General features: G+C 60.9%; 1 protein-coding gene across 1 annotated transcript; it reads right to left on the bottom strand.

The window, feature by feature from the left end:
* Positions 1-1,847: 1,847 nt before the first annotated feature.
* PSD4 (pleckstrin and Sec7 domain containing 4) lies at positions 1,848-16,784 on the bottom strand (the record flags this gene model as incomplete). The annotated part of the gene is made up of 16 exons (XM_081101572.1): positions 1,848-3,415; positions 5,028-5,171; positions 5,421-5,565; positions 6,073-6,236; positions 6,362-6,432; positions 7,387-7,547; positions 7,772-7,815; positions 8,775-8,864; positions 9,013-9,071; positions 9,304-9,416; positions 9,523-9,603; positions 10,064-10,240; positions 13,598-13,985; positions 14,406-14,484; positions 14,711-14,827; positions 15,882-16,784. The coding sequence occupies 16 exons, from the start codon at positions 16,782-16,784 to the stop codon at positions 3,158-3,160; spliced, it is 2,994 nt and encodes a 997-aa protein (XP_080957698.1). The 3' UTR covers positions 1,848-3,157.
* Positions 16,785-17,047: the final 263 nt, after the last annotated feature.

Below are 17,047 nucleotides of genomic sequence, written 5' to 3'. Positions count from 1 at the left end.
TACTCACTGGAGTCGTTTTGTCCTCTGAAAGCAAGGCTCCTAGGCTGTTTCCAAGCCCTGCATGTCCCTCTTCCACTGGAAAGCCACACTCCTGAGCTTCCGGTGAGGTCCTTGGGGATCTGGCCTCGGGCCTCTCTTACATTGTGCCTTCCTCAACCTGCCTGCCCCACCCTCCAGCCCAGCTCCTTCTAACCCCGACACACTCCACTTGTCTCCTTCTGACTCTGAGCCCCCGGGAGAAAACCCCAGGCCAAGGCTGTGCGACCTTTCATTCTTCCACGGTGCCTGGCAAACCACAGACAGAGGATGTCATCAGCAGAAAGCCAGACCTGGCCGATGCTGAGACAGGAAGAGTCCAGTCCCACCCGGGTCAGGACAGCTCAGGGCCCTGGAGCCTGAGCTCCCCTGGATGGGAAGGAGGACTCAGACCCACTCTGCCAGCTTGCAGCACCCAGCTCGTCTCAGGGGGAGGACAGGTGGGGTGGCAAGAAGGTCAAATGTAGGCTGGAGGATCCGACCTGCCCCACACCGGGACTGGGCTTGTTCTCACTTTCCTAGGTCACCTGGGACACTTCTGTGGGGGGCTCTAGGCCAGCGGCCGCCAGCCTTTCGGACCTCATGGACCACCAGTTGGTGACAGCTGCTCTAGGCTGTCCCCATAAGGGTCCAGAAAAAATGTTCCTCTCATCTGCAGGACGATGTCAAAGTCCCTACCCTTTGTGTGGTGGAGACGGGTTTGGATGTGGGAGGCCTGGCCTGAGCCACTCCTGGTTCTGTAGATGGCAGGACAGGCTGGCTTCCTGCCTTCCATGAGCCCAGGGCTGCAGCAAGCACCTGGGCCCAGAAGCCAGGAAGATGCAAGCCCGCCCCCCAGTGGCCACCCACCATAACTGCAGCACAACAGCCCAGTCTCCACCCGCCAGGCCTCTGGCATGAGTAGCCTGGCAACACAGGCCAGGACCTGGGCACCAGCCCCTGGATCCACAGGCCTCACGTGCCCAAGTGAAAGGAGGTGCCAGTTCTTCATGAGCAAAGAAGCATTGAGTGTTATACACATGCGCACAGGCAGACACCCTCTGCCTTTCATTCTTGTTTTAGAATAAGTATCCGCGTCCAGTCAGGTCAAATACCTCATCCAAGGCCATCGGGCTCAGTGCCAGTTCTGGCCCTAGTCATGTCCACCTGAAACCAGGCTTCCACCTCCATAACATGGGTTGACCGGACTCTGTGTCCTGTTACCTGTGTCGTATGTCAGAGCGACCCAGGGCCTAGGGGTGGCTAGTTCCATGCCCTGGAACCAACCCTACTGGGCCCAGACCCTGGGGGCGGGTGGGACGGCGTCTTCAGCTCACCGCATAGAGAGATGAGTGTCTCCATGCCGACCGCTGGGAACCAGAGCAGCACCGTCCCCTCCAGGAGGTCAGGGACATGGTCCATTCATTTTTAGCTCCTTAGCACTGACCCATGAAAAGTGGTCGATATTATTTGTGAAGTGAATAAATGAACGAGTGGGCGAATAAACGATTCTGAGGTCCCCTCCAGTTTGATAGTAAATGTGTGACTCCCGCACACAAGCACACAATGCTCTACACACATGAACAGACACACACAGACATGCACAGACATGCATCCACACAGACACACAAACACACCTGCAGACAGGCAGACACATGCAGACACACAGACACACATGCACAGACATGCATAAACACAGATACACATGCAGACACACATACATACTCATAGATGTGCATATGCCCACAGGGCAGAGGGGATAAAGCCTGACAAAGAACAGGTGGCCCAGCTGCCCAACCCTCCCCCCTCACACACTCGTGCACACCTTTCTTCATTGGCCTGTATTTATTGCACACCCATTGGGTGCATGGCTCAGCCCCTGGCCCTGGTCAGAAACCTCTCGTGCCCTCCCAGGGCCAGCCCAGCCTGGGGGAGTTCCAGGCCACAGGGCTGGTTACAAGCATGGATGGGAGGGGGAGGCCCAGCAGGAAGGTGGAGAGGCAGTGCATCAGCCAGCAGGCGGCAGGCAGGCAGCAGAGGCCCCTCTTGGCGGGCAGCCTGTGGGCACACTTGGCTGAACAGAGACAATGGTGGCTGCTCCCCCAGCCCAGCCTCCTTCCCACTGGCACAGCCTCAGATCCGTGGGTGTCCAGAGCCCTCCCCACCCCCTGCCCCACCCTGAGAACAGGCCCAGCTGAAAGTAGCCAGAGGACAGCTCTAGTGGACATACAGGGAGGGCAGGGGCCCAGAGGGGCCTGGTGCCCCTGGGGAATGGAGCTTTAAGGGCTGGGGTGTGGGGAGGGGGTCCAGGCCTCCACCATGACTCTCAACCCTTCCACAGCGGCAGCTCCTGCCAGGAGAGCCCCAGGGGCTGTGTCACCACCTCTTCCTCAGCCTCCCCAGGGATCTGAGCCTCTTTCCTGGCGCTGGGGACACAAAGGCCCCTTGTTCAGGGCTCCCCAGAGCCCTGGAGCCCCCACCGCTTTGGGGCCATTGGCTCTGCTCTGTTGATTAGCAATTGGGCATGGAGGTGGGGCGCTCTCATTGGCCCTGGTGCAGGGCCGACTGTAGGGATGAGGGGACAAAGGTGCAGTCCCCAGAGCCAGCCTCCGGGAGCCCTGCCACCTGCCTACCTTCAAGGCCCTGCCCCTGACAGCGGCCCCACCCTGAGCAGGGTCTGGGCAACGGGAGGCTTGGGGGGGGGGGTCTTCCCAGGCCTCTCCCAGCAGCAGGTCACCTGATTCCCAAAACAAGACTATCCCCGGGGCCTGACCGACCGCCCAGAGGCCCCGGCTGCCCCAAGCTCTCTCCTGGAAGCGCAGGGACCATCTGCTCTGCTTCCCCAACAAGCCCTGAGCTGCCCCAGGCCCAGGAAAAGGGGCCGTTCTGGATTTTGGAGGAGTGAAGAGTGACATGGGATAAACTCTGGGAGTGGAGCCAAATCTTTGGTCTCTCTCCTCCCTCGGGAGTGGCCAGGGACCAGGGTGGCTGAGGACCTGACTCGGGGCAGAGCAGGGCAGAGCAGTACTCCGGCAGGCTCAGAGAGGGCTGTCCCTCAGCAGAGCAGGGTCCTCCCCTCCATCCCACAGGGTTGCATCCCAGGTCCGCCCCAGAGCAGGGGCCAGGGTCTGTGAGTGACGCTTCACAGCTGATGGCGGTTCCGCTTGGGGATAATCTTCCGGTAGGTTCTGCGCTCTGAGATGTTGCGCTTCACCTTGGCGGTGGTGGGGGCCTCGTCCTGGTGCAGGGAGGGGCTGGAGTGGGACTTCTTCAGGCTGGGCTTGGGCCCCTGGGGGCCTGCGGCTTCCCTCCCCAGCTGCTCCTCCCACAGGTCCAGGTCATCCGAGGGGCAGTGCAGACGGGCCATCAGCAGCTGCACGTACATCTCATAGCGGGTTTTCTGGAACACACAGGCACCCCCACCTTAAGCACCGCCTGGCTCCAGGTGGGGAGGAGGCTGGAATAACGGGGGACGGACAGATAGCATGTGTGTGAAGCTGTGGCAATAAAAACTGCTGCAGAGAGAGGGAACACAGCAGTAGTGTGTTAGAGCCCTGCCACTATCTGGGCAGTCTGACAGTAACACGGATCAGCCAGCCCTGTTCTAACGGCCAACAACGGGCGCTGTAACCAACATCTCCCAGACACCGAAAGGCCAGGACCCAGCAGGCCTGAGACCCGTGCAGTGCTGCACACGACGACTCACGCCTGCGCTGAAACCTGGCTGAGTCTGAGCGGCGTGTTAACAACTGGCATCTGGAGAGCATGATGCTAACAGCCCTCATCTGCTCACACTCCTAAGGACTCTGTAACCAGCACCTCCAGGTCTGGTTTCCAGCTTGTTCGGTGCTTTCCCACCCTCCGTCCCATGAGGCCGTCATCCCAGCCCTGGGGGTATGGGTGGGGGCACCCCATGAGGTCACTTCCTTGTCCCAGCCTGGGAGGTTGGGTGGGGTACCATCAGGACCCTGCTCGTAAAGGAGGACAGGAGGGCTCCAGAGGGCTGGCGGCTGCTAAAGACCCCTCTGGTCTGTGGTGGGAGGTGCTGGAGCTCTGCAGGCAGGCCTGGGACCTGTGGCCCACACCCGGGGCCTCTGGGAAATGGAGCGCTCACAGCCACAAGTGCAACAAAAAGCCAGAGGGCACGACCAGGAGGTGAGGGTGGGACAGCCAGCAGGTGACGCTGACCATTGCGTCTCTGGTCTCTGCCTCTGGATCACCTCTGACCCCTCTGTTGTCACACTGCCCCTCACCTGCACTGGCTGCTTAGGTTCTAGAACAGGGGTCCTCAAACTTTTTAAACAGGGGGCCAGTTCACTGTCCCTCAGACTGTTGGAGGGCCAGATTATAGTTTAAAAAACAAAACTATGAACAAATTCCTATGCACACTGCACATCTTATTTTGAAGTGAAAAAAACAAAACGGGAACAAATACAATATTTGTATTTGCATGTGGCCCATGGGCCGTAGTTTGAGGGCCCCTGTTCTAGAATGTGCACCAGCATCAGGCCAAAGCAGAGCTTGGGGTGGGGTAGGGGGTTGAGACATTTCGGGTCGATCGTAGCGCTAATAAAAGTCATTCCTTCGTTAAGACTGGAGTAGCATCTACACTGATCAGGTTTGGGTGACTCATTTGCTCTCTCGATGCCTCAGTTCCCTCATCTGTAAAAGGAGGGTCATAGCTCCTACCCCAGAGTTGTTAGGTAATTTAACAAGATAATCCGAGCAAGTAATACAAGCGCCACAAATACAGCCTATTATTAGGTAGGTGTTAGGGGAAATAATATAAAATACTTTTTCCTGCCAAATATACTCTCAGGAGAAACCAGTTATAAAAATAATGTCCCTTAATAGCGTTTCAGATAAGCGGCTGGTCCGTGATCCCAGAACAGGACACGCCCTGCGCAAGCGCAAGAGCACAGACAGCACCTCGCCTGCCTGGAGCCACAGGGGAGCGAAGGCTGCAGGGCCGGACGCGGCCACCAGGGGGCGGACGGAGGCCGGCGGCTCACCTCGTGCTCCAGGTACTCCTTCCGCAGGCGGTATTCCTCCAGCTCCCGGCTGCGGCCCCGCCGCTCCGGTAAGTTCCTCTGCAGATCCAGCAGGTCGTCGGAGGCAGCGTCCAGGCAGTTCTCGTGGGACCGATGCTGCTCCTCCTAGTTGCGGGAGGCGGAGGGAGAAGCAATCCCGATCTCCCCCTCCTTCCGGGCCCAGGAGCGCAGCACCCGGCTCCCCGCCCCCTCCCCCCCAATCCCTCAGGTCCCAGAGCCAGGTGTGCAGCTTCAGCAGCAGCCCTCCTCCTCCCGGGGCCAGGTGCGCAGCCCCGGCCCCCAGCTCCGCTCTAGTCTCCCAGTGCGCGCACCCCACCACACCCCTGCCGCACCCGCCTCTCCCCGAGGCCGTACCAGGGAGCTCTGGGCAGGGCCTACGGGCAGGATGGGCCGCACGAATCTCCGCTGGGAGCCCACCGCGGCCGGGAAGGGCGGCGCTGAGTGCGTGGCGGCGGCCAGGTTGATGCGCGCGATCCAGGAACTCATCTCCTTGGCAGTGCTGAGGGCAGAGAGGCCGCGGGTCCCCAGGGGTCCCCAGGGCCTCCGAGTCTGTCCTGTCGCTTACCCCCGCCCCCAGCTCCGGTGTTCTCCCGGCAGGGCAGTCCAGCATCTCAGGACTGGAGCCCCAAGAAGCCAGAAGCCCTGTGGCTAGCAGAGTGGCTGACCTCCGCGGATGCATTTTCCCTTCACCAAAGAGGAAAATTCGGGCGGCAACAGATTTTACATCAAATGCCCCCAAAATGATGTCATTGTTACCCCGGAGTCGTCTGTTCAAACCTGGGAGGCTGACCTGGGCTGACAGGGCAGAGCCGCTCCCTGGCCAAGTGGGCCGTGGGCGGGCGTGGCTGCAGGAGCCCGCCTTGGGGTGCAGTCACAGCCCCTCAGCAGGGCGCCTGAGGTCTGCTGTCCAGGTGGCAGCCCCATCAGGGAGGGCCGCAGCCCTCAGAGGAGCAGGGCTCAGGGGACAGGAAGCCGGGCCTTCTGCTTGTCTCCCACCCAGACTCACGGTGCCTGGAAGAGGTAGAGGCGCCAGTCGGCAGTCCGCAGCTGGAAGACGTGTGGCTTCTTGGTGTAATGGGTGGCCGGCGTGGCCAGCGAGTGGTGCACCCCCACGGGCTCGTCCACCATCTGCCCCACCAAACTCTCCCCCTCGGGGCCGTGGTCCTCTCCCTGCCATGGCACAGCGGCTCAGGAAAGAGGTTTTCAGTAGCAGCCCCCCACCATTCTGGGCCTTCCCCTGTCTCCCCCCTGCCGTCCTCCCCACCCCCCCACCGGAATGTGGACACCCTGCCTACCTTCAGGAAGTAGAGGACCATCCCTCGGAGCAAGGTGTGGAGCATCTTCCAGCCACGCTTGCCCCATGGCGCTGCCCAGGAGCGGAACGCACAGGTGAGTGGGGGCACCCCACCCAGATACCCACAGACACGCCCAGGCCCCCGCTTTTCACCCCTCACACCAGCTCCAGCCCCCAGCCCCAGGTGCACAGAATCACTCAGACACACAAAACACAGTCACAAACAGGCATGGGCCACGTCCTACACACAGGCAGTCACCGTGGAAACCCAAACAGATGAGAACTATTGACAGACAACAAATTCGACAGGCCATCCCCTCTCCAGACACAAGCACAGCGCCCGCTCGGACATCCTTCAGGGCCCTGCGGATGACCTCAACTTCATGGGCCCTTCCCGAGAGGCACGGGGCTGGAGCCCGTGGGCAGGAGAGGGCCTGCTCCCTGTGGTCACCGCCGTGCACGGGCCTGTGGGATGCTGGTGCCCTGGCTGCTGGTGCCCTCGTCATGCTGTTGCCCTGCTCTACAGCTCCAGCCACCTGGGCATGAGGCCCAACTGCAGACCCGGGCGATGCTGCCCCCAGTGCGTTTCCCAGCGTCCTCTCTCACACCCGCCATGTTTGGAACAAACTATGTCTGCTCCTTCCTCATGAGGGACACCCTCTGCCCAGCTTCAGATACCCAGACCTTCCGAGGTTCGGCTCAGATTCATCATTTCCCAGGAGCCTGAACCCGTTGTCTCCCACATCCACCCCAAAACAGAACCCCAAGCCTCGCCCCCTCCACAGCCCATCCTTGACCTGGCCCTTCCTACAGTCACACACCGACGTGCTTGTCTGGCTTCTGCCTCAGCACGGGGCTCAGGGGCAGGAATAGCGGGTCCCTCCTGGGTCTGCCCCCCACCCTCCCGGCTGTGCCTCACACAGTCACTGTCGAGGCAGTTACCCAGCGCACATGTCAGCACGTGTCCCTGAGCAGAGCCCCCCGCCCCCCCACAGACAGAGGCCCCGCATGGCAGCCGGCACCCACTCTTCTTGCCGTCCACGTCGTGATGCATCTTCCGAGCCAGGATGCCCTGCTTGTAGGTGGGCCCCGTGGGGTCCAGGGCCGGCTGGAGGAAGGGGCTGCTCATCTTGCTGCCGAGTGGTGAGGACCGGGCCTTCTCGGGTCTGGCTGCGTCTTCTTCGTCCCTGAACAGAGAGAAGCAGGCTGAGGTGCTGACAGGGCCCCCCACCCTTTCTCTCTCACTAGGGAGCCACACCTCAGGACACCCCAGAAGAAATCTTTCAAAGCCAACCCATCTGTTCCATCTTCCGCAAGCCCCCCCCTCCCACCCCCACCCCTGGCTCCTCCAGGTGTTACCCGCCCTCAGGTGGGCTGGGGAGGGGAAGGATGGGGAGGGAAGGTCACTTACACGGCCCACTCCAGCTTCTCACTCCGGATAGACCAGTACAGGGCCTGGAACAGAGGCACACGGTGGTCAGGGAGCCTCAGGCTGCGAGGCCCAAACTCCGTCTGGCAGAAGTAGGGTGGGGGTGCTGCAGCCTGCCTCTTCCACCCAACACAGCTGCCCCCCTTCCGCGAATGGGAAGGAGCTCATCTGCGCACACACACACGCATGCCGCCATCCATGGGGCATTTGCCATGTGCCGGACATCGTGCTGTCCTAGTCTCCGCCTGAGCTCAGCGAGGCCTGAACTTCTTCTCTCCAAGAGAAAGGACTCATCCACATACCATCCTGCACGGAGGGGGCTGCCAGAGCAGGGCTGGCCGACTGATGGGGCCAATGACTACAGTGAATGAGTGAATGAGGTGCTGAGCTTTCACATGATGTAACAGACTATTCACATAGATGCATCCTGCCAGCTTTGTGTAGTCCTGGGCACACCTGCAGGTGCCTGGCACCTAATAAGTGCTCAAGAAATGCTGTGATTGCTAACTAGCACACTGTGTGCCAGGCACTGTGTGAGCTCCTGACTCACTTGATGTCGTTGTGACAACAATACTTCAGTGGTTCGACCCCAGGAGGAACCCAAGTTGGCCACGTGTTATACTGTCCAAGACAAGAATTCAAACGCCGGAGCACTGGCTCTAGACTTTCTCTTTTTGAAGTTTTGCCTCTTTTCACTTAGAGAAGAAAAAAAAGTGCTTCTCCGATTTCACAGGCCTCAGAATCGAGCTTTGTGACCATTTTGGGGGCTCCAGCCCCAGAAGTCTGGTCTAGGAGGCCCGGGGCAGGGCTGGGCGTTTGCACGAGCTAACAAATCCCCAGGTGACACTGCAGTCAGTCAAGGGGCCCTGTCCTTGCCGGATATTTGGGTGAGGCCAGGCCCGAGCGCAGCATCCCCTGGGGACCAGGAGCCTGGCTCAGGCCCTGGGAGGGAGGGAGCCTTCCGTGGGCAGCCCTGGTAGCGCACCTTCAGCAGCTCCTTGGGGAAGTTCCCGCCGTCCTGCAGGCCGTTCAGGTTGCTTATGAATTCCTGGCAGCTCATGCTCTTCCCAATGTTCTGTGGCACGGAGAGAAGTGGGACAGCTGGCACCCCCACCAAGAGGAAGCGCCCAGCCAGCCACCCTGGAGCCTTCTCCACTTCCCCACGGTCCTTCCTGGCCCCTCCTAAGCCTCCGGTCCCACAGACGCTCTCCCCACCTGCTCACCTGGCCATGCAGGTCCGTGTTCAGGAGCATGATGGCGCACGTCAAGGTGTGCACAGAATCTGTCCCAGGGAGGTGAGTGGAGAGAAAGTGCTGGGACCAGACTCGGCTCTCCCTCTGCCCACACTGGGCAGGGCACCCCCAAGTGCTTCTGGTTCTCCACAGCCCCCAAGCACACCCACCCACTGCCACCGGGGAACTCCTGAGCGGGGAACTCCTGAGCAGGGAACTCCTGAGCAGGGAACTCCTGAGCAGGCTCCCTCCGCCCGCGGCACCGGAGCCCTGCCCTCCTACCTACGGAGGAGAAGAGCCCGGGGTTGCAGTGGTGGAAGCGCCTGGAGAACTGGAACAGGACTCGCTCCCGCTCCTGGGTCTCCCCGCTGAGTACCAGTGCCTGGAGGAAGCTCCTGGAGGAGGCCCGGATCAGGACAGGCCCGGGCTGGACAGCAGGCCCCGGGCTCGGGCAGGGTCTGCCCCGCCACCCCTCCTCCCCAGGGAGGGCCCAGGCGTTACCGAAGGGCCCGGTCCAGGCTCTGGCCACCGAACTGGAAGAAGGACAGGTACTCCTGAGCCACAGCCCTGCTGAAGTCATTGCTGTGGAGGGAAGTGGAGATCATGTCTGGGTGGAGGAGGGGGCAGGAGGCACAGGCGCAGGGGGAACCCAGGTCTGCACACATCCCAGGGCCTGGGAATTGGGACTGGGGGCCCCAAGCAAGGCAAAGGCCCAGCCAGCCGGACCCTGGGACCCGAGAGGGCAAGGGACAGCCAGGGTCTGATCTGTAGCGGCCCCCACCTCATGCTGGGTGGCAAGGCCACACGTGATCAGGGCTGGGAGGCAAAGTGGCCAATCCAATGGCTCTAAGCTGGGTCAAGTGTGTGGAGAAGGGGTGACACCAGTGTGACAGGAAGAGGAAGGCTTGGACAGGGGACGGGTACAACCAGGACAGGACGATGGGGTGAGAGGGCAGCAATGGGCTGGGGAGGGGTGGGTGGTGGAGCAAGCCTGCCCGCCTCACCCAAGGGAAGGGCCCCTCGCTCAGGCTGAGCCCCTTACTTCTTCCGCAGATGCACGGCCACCTCGGACTTCCGGAAACCCTCCAGGCGATAGAGGCGGGAGGCCAGGTCCCAGGCCCGCTTGTCCGTCCTGACGCCGTTGGCCAGCTTGTCTGCAGCCTGCGGCCCCTGGCCCTCCTCTGGGGACTTGCCTTGGGGCACGGGGCTCTCAGGAAGCCTGCAAAAGGCCATCCGTGTCCTCTCTCTCACGTGGACGGGTACACGTGGGCTCTGGGTCAGGTCCTGCAGGAGCCCGCAGCACGCCTGCCCCTCCCACACCCTCCAGCTCCAGCTTCCACGGCCAGACCCGCGACCCAGGATGGTGCTTGGATGAGGCAAGAAGAGGAAGCCAGGCGGGCTTCGGGGTGGCGAAGGCGGGGCGTCGGCCTGCGCTGTCTCTCCCCGGTTCCGTGGAAGGCCTTCCCGTGGAGACAGGACAAGATGGTGGCCTGGCACAAGTGAGTGCCGGTCGGCCACCCCACCGACTCAGTCTGACACGCAGACCCTCAGAGGTCACCAGTCCCACCTCCACCCAATGCTTCGGTTGCCCTGGCAACAGCACCACCCCGCCCTGGTATCATCATTATCTGAATGCTCGCTATCCAAGCTGCCACAGTGAGGGATTGTGCAGGGAAGCAGAACTCATCCTAACCTGAGAATCTCACTGATAAGGGCCCTCTCGCCAAGGAATGGGCTCCATGTCTGCTGGGAACTTCTTACAAGGTCCTGACGCTCAGACACACCCAACAGGGCAGGGCAAACAGAATACAAACCAACTGAAAAGTAAAGTAACGAATCTGGCAAAAACTCGCAGGCTTTGATGAAGTCGGGGAAAGTGATGCGGGAAGATGTCAGGAACCACACGGAAAGCCACTGACCGAGAAGCCGGGAGAGTTAGTCCAGCGAACAGTGAAGAGCAGGAAGTGAAACAGACACACTTGTCCCATCTACAGACAACTAACTCTATGGATGATCGGCAGACGAAGCCCTAAAATACTTTACCAAAATGACCCTGTCAGTTGGTGCTCTTCCTAAAATGGTATCGGGACGGAGAGACACTTGGGAGGGAAAACCCCCCTCTGCAAATATAAATTGCCATGGATTGTACACCTTCAAGAGTGATTTGTATCTTAACAGAGCTGTTACTAAAATGAAATAAGCCTCGGTGATCTCACTGTGAAAGTTGAGTGTGAATGAAAGATAGCTATGGGGCCAGCAAGCTTGTGCCTGGAAAATTAAACCTCTTCTATTGTGTTAAATATAAGACTCAATATGCTTATTTATGGAATCTTTAGTATCACTTACCAAGAAAGGCCCCAATTAACCCTTTCATTATTTACTCCAGAAGTACGGTTCTCATTTGAGATGGGTCTCCTTGATTTATTTTGGGCTGAAGTAACTGGTTTTGGGAGAGGGTCCCTCTCTGTCTAGATTTTGAGCCCCGGTGATGGCCCAGCCTCTGCATCTCCAACGACAGTGGAGTGGCCAGGTGCCCGAGGAGGATGGCTCTGTGATCCCATAGGATGGGCTCTGTGATCCGATAGGATGGGCACTGTGATCTGATAGATAGGATGGGCACTGTGATGTGATAGATTGGGCTCTGTGACCCAAAAGGATGGGCCCTGTGATCTGATAGGAGGGGCTCTGTGATGTGATAGGATGGGCTCTGTGATGTAATGGGATGGGCTCTATGATCCAATAGGATGGACTCTGTGATCTGATAGGAAGGGCTCTGTGATGTGATAGGATGGGCTCTGTGATGTCATAGGATGGGCTCTGTGATGTGATAGGATGGGCTCTGTGATCTGATAGGATGGGCTCTGTGATGTGATTGGAGAGGCTCTGTCATCTGATAGAAGGGGCTCTGTGATCCTGATAGGATGGACTCTTGACCTAATAGGATGGGCTCTGTGATCTGAATAGATGGGCTCTGTGATGTGATAGGAGGGGCTCTGTGATCCTTATAGGATTGGCCATGTGATCCTGATGGGATGAGCTCTGTGATGTCATAGGAAGGGTTCTGTGATCCAATAGGATGGGCTCTGTGATATGATAGGATGAGCTCTGTGATGTGATAGGATGAGCTCTGTGATGTGATAGGATGAGCTCTGTGATGTGATAGGATGGGCTCTGTGATGTCATAGGATGGGCTCTGTGATGTCATAGGATGGGCTCTGTGATCTGATAGGAAGGGCTCTGTGATGTGATAGGATGGGCTCTGTGATCTGACAGGAAGGGCTCTGTGATGTGATAGGATGGGCTCTGTGATGTGATAGGATGAGCTCTGTGATGTGATAGGATGAGCTCTGTGATGTGATAGGATGGGCTCTGTGATGTCATAGGATGGGCTCTGTGATGTCATAGGATGGGCTCTGTGATCTGATAGGAAGGGCTCTGTGATGTGATAGGATGGGCTCTGTGATCTGACAGGAAGGGCTCTGTGATGTGATAGGATGGGCTCTGTGATGTGATAGGATGAGCTCTGTGATGTGATAGGATGAACTCTGTGATCTGATAGGATGGGCTCTGTGATGTCATAGGATGGGCTCTGTGATGTCATAGGATGGGCTCTGTGATGTCATAGGATGGGCTCTGTGATCTGACAGGAAGGGCTCTGTGATGTGATAGGATGGGCTCTGTGATCTGACAGGAAGGGCTCTGTGATGTGATAGGATAGGCTCTGTGATGTGATAGGATGGGCTCTGTGATCTGACAGGAAGGGCTCTGTGATGTGATAGGATGGGCTCTGTGATGTCATAGGATGGGCTCTGTGATGTCATAGGATGGGCTCTGAGCTACACGCAGGGGCACAGGGATGGGAGTGGGGTTGACCCTGCAGGCAGTGCAGCGTCAGGTCCAGGACCTGCACCACCACTGCTTCCTCCTGGCCTCTCCAGTATGACCTCTCCTTCGCCAGCCAGAGAACAACCCCCTTTCCCATTGGGACACCAGGGGCTGGTGTCTTCACCCCCATCTGGAGGGGCGGAATGAGGCTGGCTTCCCACCTGGCCTGTTCCCACCTCTGGCCTCAGTTCTGGGTTACTCCGGCTGCTCTGATCCCCCAGACCCCTTCCCTTGGTCCCAGGAAAGCCCGCCGTGGTGCTCCGGCTCCCCTGAGATCTGAGCCAGCTCCCGGGCCCAGGCTCCTACATTAACTTCCCCCAGATGCCTCCTCAGAGTCAAAGCCTGTGCAACCCCACGTCCCGTGCTCTGACCTCTCACGCCCACACCTACCTGGCATGGCTCCCATCTCTCTGGGCACATGGGCCTGGCTTGGTTTCCCGGACACTCGCTCCTCCTGCTGTCCAGCCTTGGACAGGCTCTGGCTCAGATCCCACCCTATGTGTATGACTGTCTGCTCTTTGGTGTCCGATGCTTCCAAACCTGCCCTGTCTTCCTCAGAGCCCTGCTGGTGCCAGGCACACGATCCCGGCTTAACTGACAGGAGCGCCAAATCCCTGCTTGCGCTGCTCCCACTCCCAGACCAGGACCCCCGGACGCGCCTGAGGAGGAGCCGCTGCCAGCCCGCACTTACCCTCCTGTGGAAGCCAGGTGAGCATCGGGCTGGACAGCTCCGGCGTGGGCAGTGCCCGCAGGGCCCTCACTCTTCACCTCCTCCCCTGGGTCCGGGGCCTCGGGGGCCTCTTCTGTCTCTGAGGACCGTGGCTGTGCCACCTGCGTCTCCAGGAGGGCCAGGCGGGAAGCGTCTAGTGTCCACGTGGGGAAGGCGCTGCTGGGGTGGCAGCCCTGGGGCTGCGGGCTGCCTTCCCAGGAGGATGAGGACACGGGGCTGGGCCTGGGCCCGAGGCCTCTGCTCTCAGACTCAGGGCTGCTGGGCTCCGGCGAAGAGGCTGGACCCCACCAGGGGCGGGGGACAGGGGTGCAGGGAGCAGACTCCTGGGGACACTCGGCATCTCTGTCACCTGCGGGAGAGCGGAGTGAGCTGGCAGCGGGCGAGCAGCAGGCTGGGGGCCCGGGGCCGGGCAGAGCAGACAGCCCTCGGCCTCCTCCCCGGGCCCCCTCCCAGGGCTCCTCCCTGCTGCTGGGCAGCATATCCAGTCCCTCCTCCGGGCGGTGTCCTCCCATGTGCGGGGCACAGGGCTCCCGGGATCCCAGCCCCAAGGCAGCCAGGCTTGGGCAGGTGAACCACTAGGACCCAGGCCTGGGTCTCCCGTACATTTCCTCAGTGAGGGGAGTACATAAACCCATGGTCCTGATGATGTCACAGGTCTATCTAACAGGGAGGCCCTCATAACACCCACGGATCCAAGAATGACCTTTGTCCCACTCCAGATGGCAAAGCCTCCCACCGCCCCAAGTCCCGGGCCCTCACTGGGTCTCACCTCTGTCCTGGGAGGTAAGAGGCACCTGGGGCCAGGAAGGGCCCTGCTCTGTCTGCCCGCCCTCAGGACGGGGCAGGGCCTGTTGAGAGGCACAGGGTATCCATGAGCCCTGGAGGCCCTGAGAATGGAAGGGAAGGGAGAGGGAAGAGAATGACTAACAGTGACACGCCCCGCCCTGCTGTGCTGGCCCACCCAGCGGGGATCCTGTGTCCCACGGAGGATCCTGGAGGGGAGGACCCTAGGAGTGCTGGTGCTGAGCCCTGCGCAGAGCGGGGAGGGGAGGCACAGGGAGGGAAGGTACTTGCCGGAGGATGCACAGGATGGGTGGCAGGGCTGGGGTCAGATCTGACATGCCCTGTGTCCCAGGTCAGTGCCTTGTCCACAGAGGATGCTGCAGGGCCAAGGCCGCCTGCCAGCGAAGTCTTAGGGGAGAAAAGGAGAGGAGAGTGGTTTGACCCTGGGAAGCAACCCCCAGGGCATCCCATACCCTCCGAGCCCCAGGCCATGTCCACTGACTTGTTTTCTCAGCCCGTCCTCTCCCCTCCACAGTCCCCCCGGGGGCCCTGCCTCCCGCAGCACCAGCCCAAGGAGGGGCTGTGTGATGGGGAGGGCAACAGCCCCCAGGCGGCCACGGGCAGGGTCTGCCATGCCCGGTGGGAGCACCCTGCAAGCTCAAGAAGGACAGGGCCCCAGGCTTCCCTCGGTGACCCCCAGGGCCCCAGAGCCAGGAGGCCAGCCCACACGGGGGCGGGGGGCAGCCTGGGTGGGGGGATCCCCTCCGGGCAGCAGGCCTCCGCAGCTCTCTGGGTTCTGAGATTAGAGTCACGGCCCTGCTCCGCCATCTGAAGCTGCCTTATCTCTTCAGCAGAGGCCGCCCTGGGAAAACTGTGCCCCTATTGTCTCGCTCACTTGTCCCCAGAACTGTCCTCGCTGATAGCAAGCGCGGCTGCCACCCGCCTGTGGGCCTGACCCGCTGACACTGGGCGGGAGGAGGAATGAGAGATGGTGAGCTAAAAGTAACAAAATGCTGCAGCCTCTAAGCAAAGAGAGGACTGCTGGACAGAAACCTCCTGGGGGCAGAGGGCGCCTTGCGGCTGACCCCTGCAGCTACGGCTGGGGTTGGGGTGTGTTGGAGGAGGGAGGGAACGGTCTGAGGATGGGCAGGAACAGGCTGCACCTGGAGGGGCCGCCCCCCCCCCCCCTAACCCAACCCGCTGTGCCCAGCCACGCCCCTGAGCTGGCGAGATGGAGACGTGGGTGTAATGGTGCGGACGTTCAGTGGCCATGGCAGTATCTGTCCACTTTCCCATAATTCTAAAGGCCTCGCTGGTCCTGCCTTCCTGTCTTATTTCTCCAGGGTCCCCAAAGGCCCCGGCATGTGGAGAGTGTCTGGGCCGGCGACCACAGAGCAAGGCCTGTCCTTCTGTGTCCCAGGCCCGGCCCCCCACTTGGGTGGGTGCCCAAGGCCCAGCTTACCTCGCTCCCCGCCCAGCAGGGAGGTGCTGCGGGAGCCTGCTGGGCGCTGTCCGGTTGGGCCCAGGAGGAGTGTGGTTTGTAGGCGGGCACAGGGAACGGAGGGGTGGTGTGCCCGCTGGACTCAGCCGTGCTGCCCCCCGAGTCTGGCTCATCGCCCAGCCCCCACGGCACCCTGCCCAGCAGGAGAGGAGGCTCCAGGGTCTGCGGGCTCTCCGGCCTCCCATCGTCGTCCTCGTCAGCACAGGAGTCGGGGTGCCCCCAGGAGAAGCGCTGTCTGGGAGCGCTGGTCTCTGAGCCAGGGCTTTCCAGGAAGAGGGGGTTGTCAAAGAACAGGCTCTCCTCCTCGGCACCCCACTCTGGGGAGGAGCCTGGCGTCCCCTCCCCGGGGGACACCTGGGTCTGGCTTTCTCCCTCCGGCCTGCTGCTGTCCTCCCCTGAGGGAGGGCTGGCGGGGGGGCCCGGGTCCAGGGGGGCCGCCGGGCTGGAGGGGAACGGGGGGAGGTCCACAGGGGCCGTGGGGATGCAGGACCTCAGCTCGGCCCGGAGCCCCTCAGCCTTCTCCAGCTCCTCCTCCAGGTCCAGGACGCACATCTGGGCCTGCAGGATGCCCGCCCAGAACACCACCTGCGTGGACGAGCTGGGGTTCTGCTGTGGGCCCCCCTGGGAAGACCCGCTCCCCGGGCCCTCGGGCTCGGCCCTAGAGCCCCCGGCATGAGCATCTCGCCTCCCCGTGGACTCAGAAGGGTCCGACGCCCAGGTCAGTTCCTGCAAAGGTCCAGGCGGGTCAGGACGGCCGCTCGTTTCCCTGGGCTGTACTCCTGGGTGGGGCTGCAGGTTGTCGCTCAAACAGACGCTGAGAAATTCCGCGGGTTCTGGGTGTTCAGAGAGTGTGTTGTCATCCATCATCCACGGAGAGCAAGTGTGCGGGGGTCCCCAGCAGTGTCCACCGTCACAGTCCCATTGTGTGGATTAGGGGGCCTGCTGGCCAGGGGGGCAACGGAGATCCACTCTGCCCTGGAAATACCCAAAGCACAGCAGGTCAGCAAGGGGCTGCCAGCTCCCGTCTAGTGTGTCAGATGTACTGGGGGGTCCTGGCCATGTCCATGGCCCCGGCTGGGGTACGCTGCCCTCCACAGCCCTCTGACCCCACATCTCGGCCGCCTACT

The sequence above is a fragment of the Myotis nattereri genome (genome assembly GCF_964212035.1).
Source record: "Myotis nattereri genome assembly, chromosome: 10".
NCBI classification, from domain to species: domain Eukaryota; kingdom Metazoa; phylum Chordata; class Mammalia; order Chiroptera; family Vespertilionidae; genus Myotis; species Myotis nattereri.
Note: the sequence above shows the minus strand (reverse complement) of the source record. Positions and strands in the feature narration are given on the sequence as shown.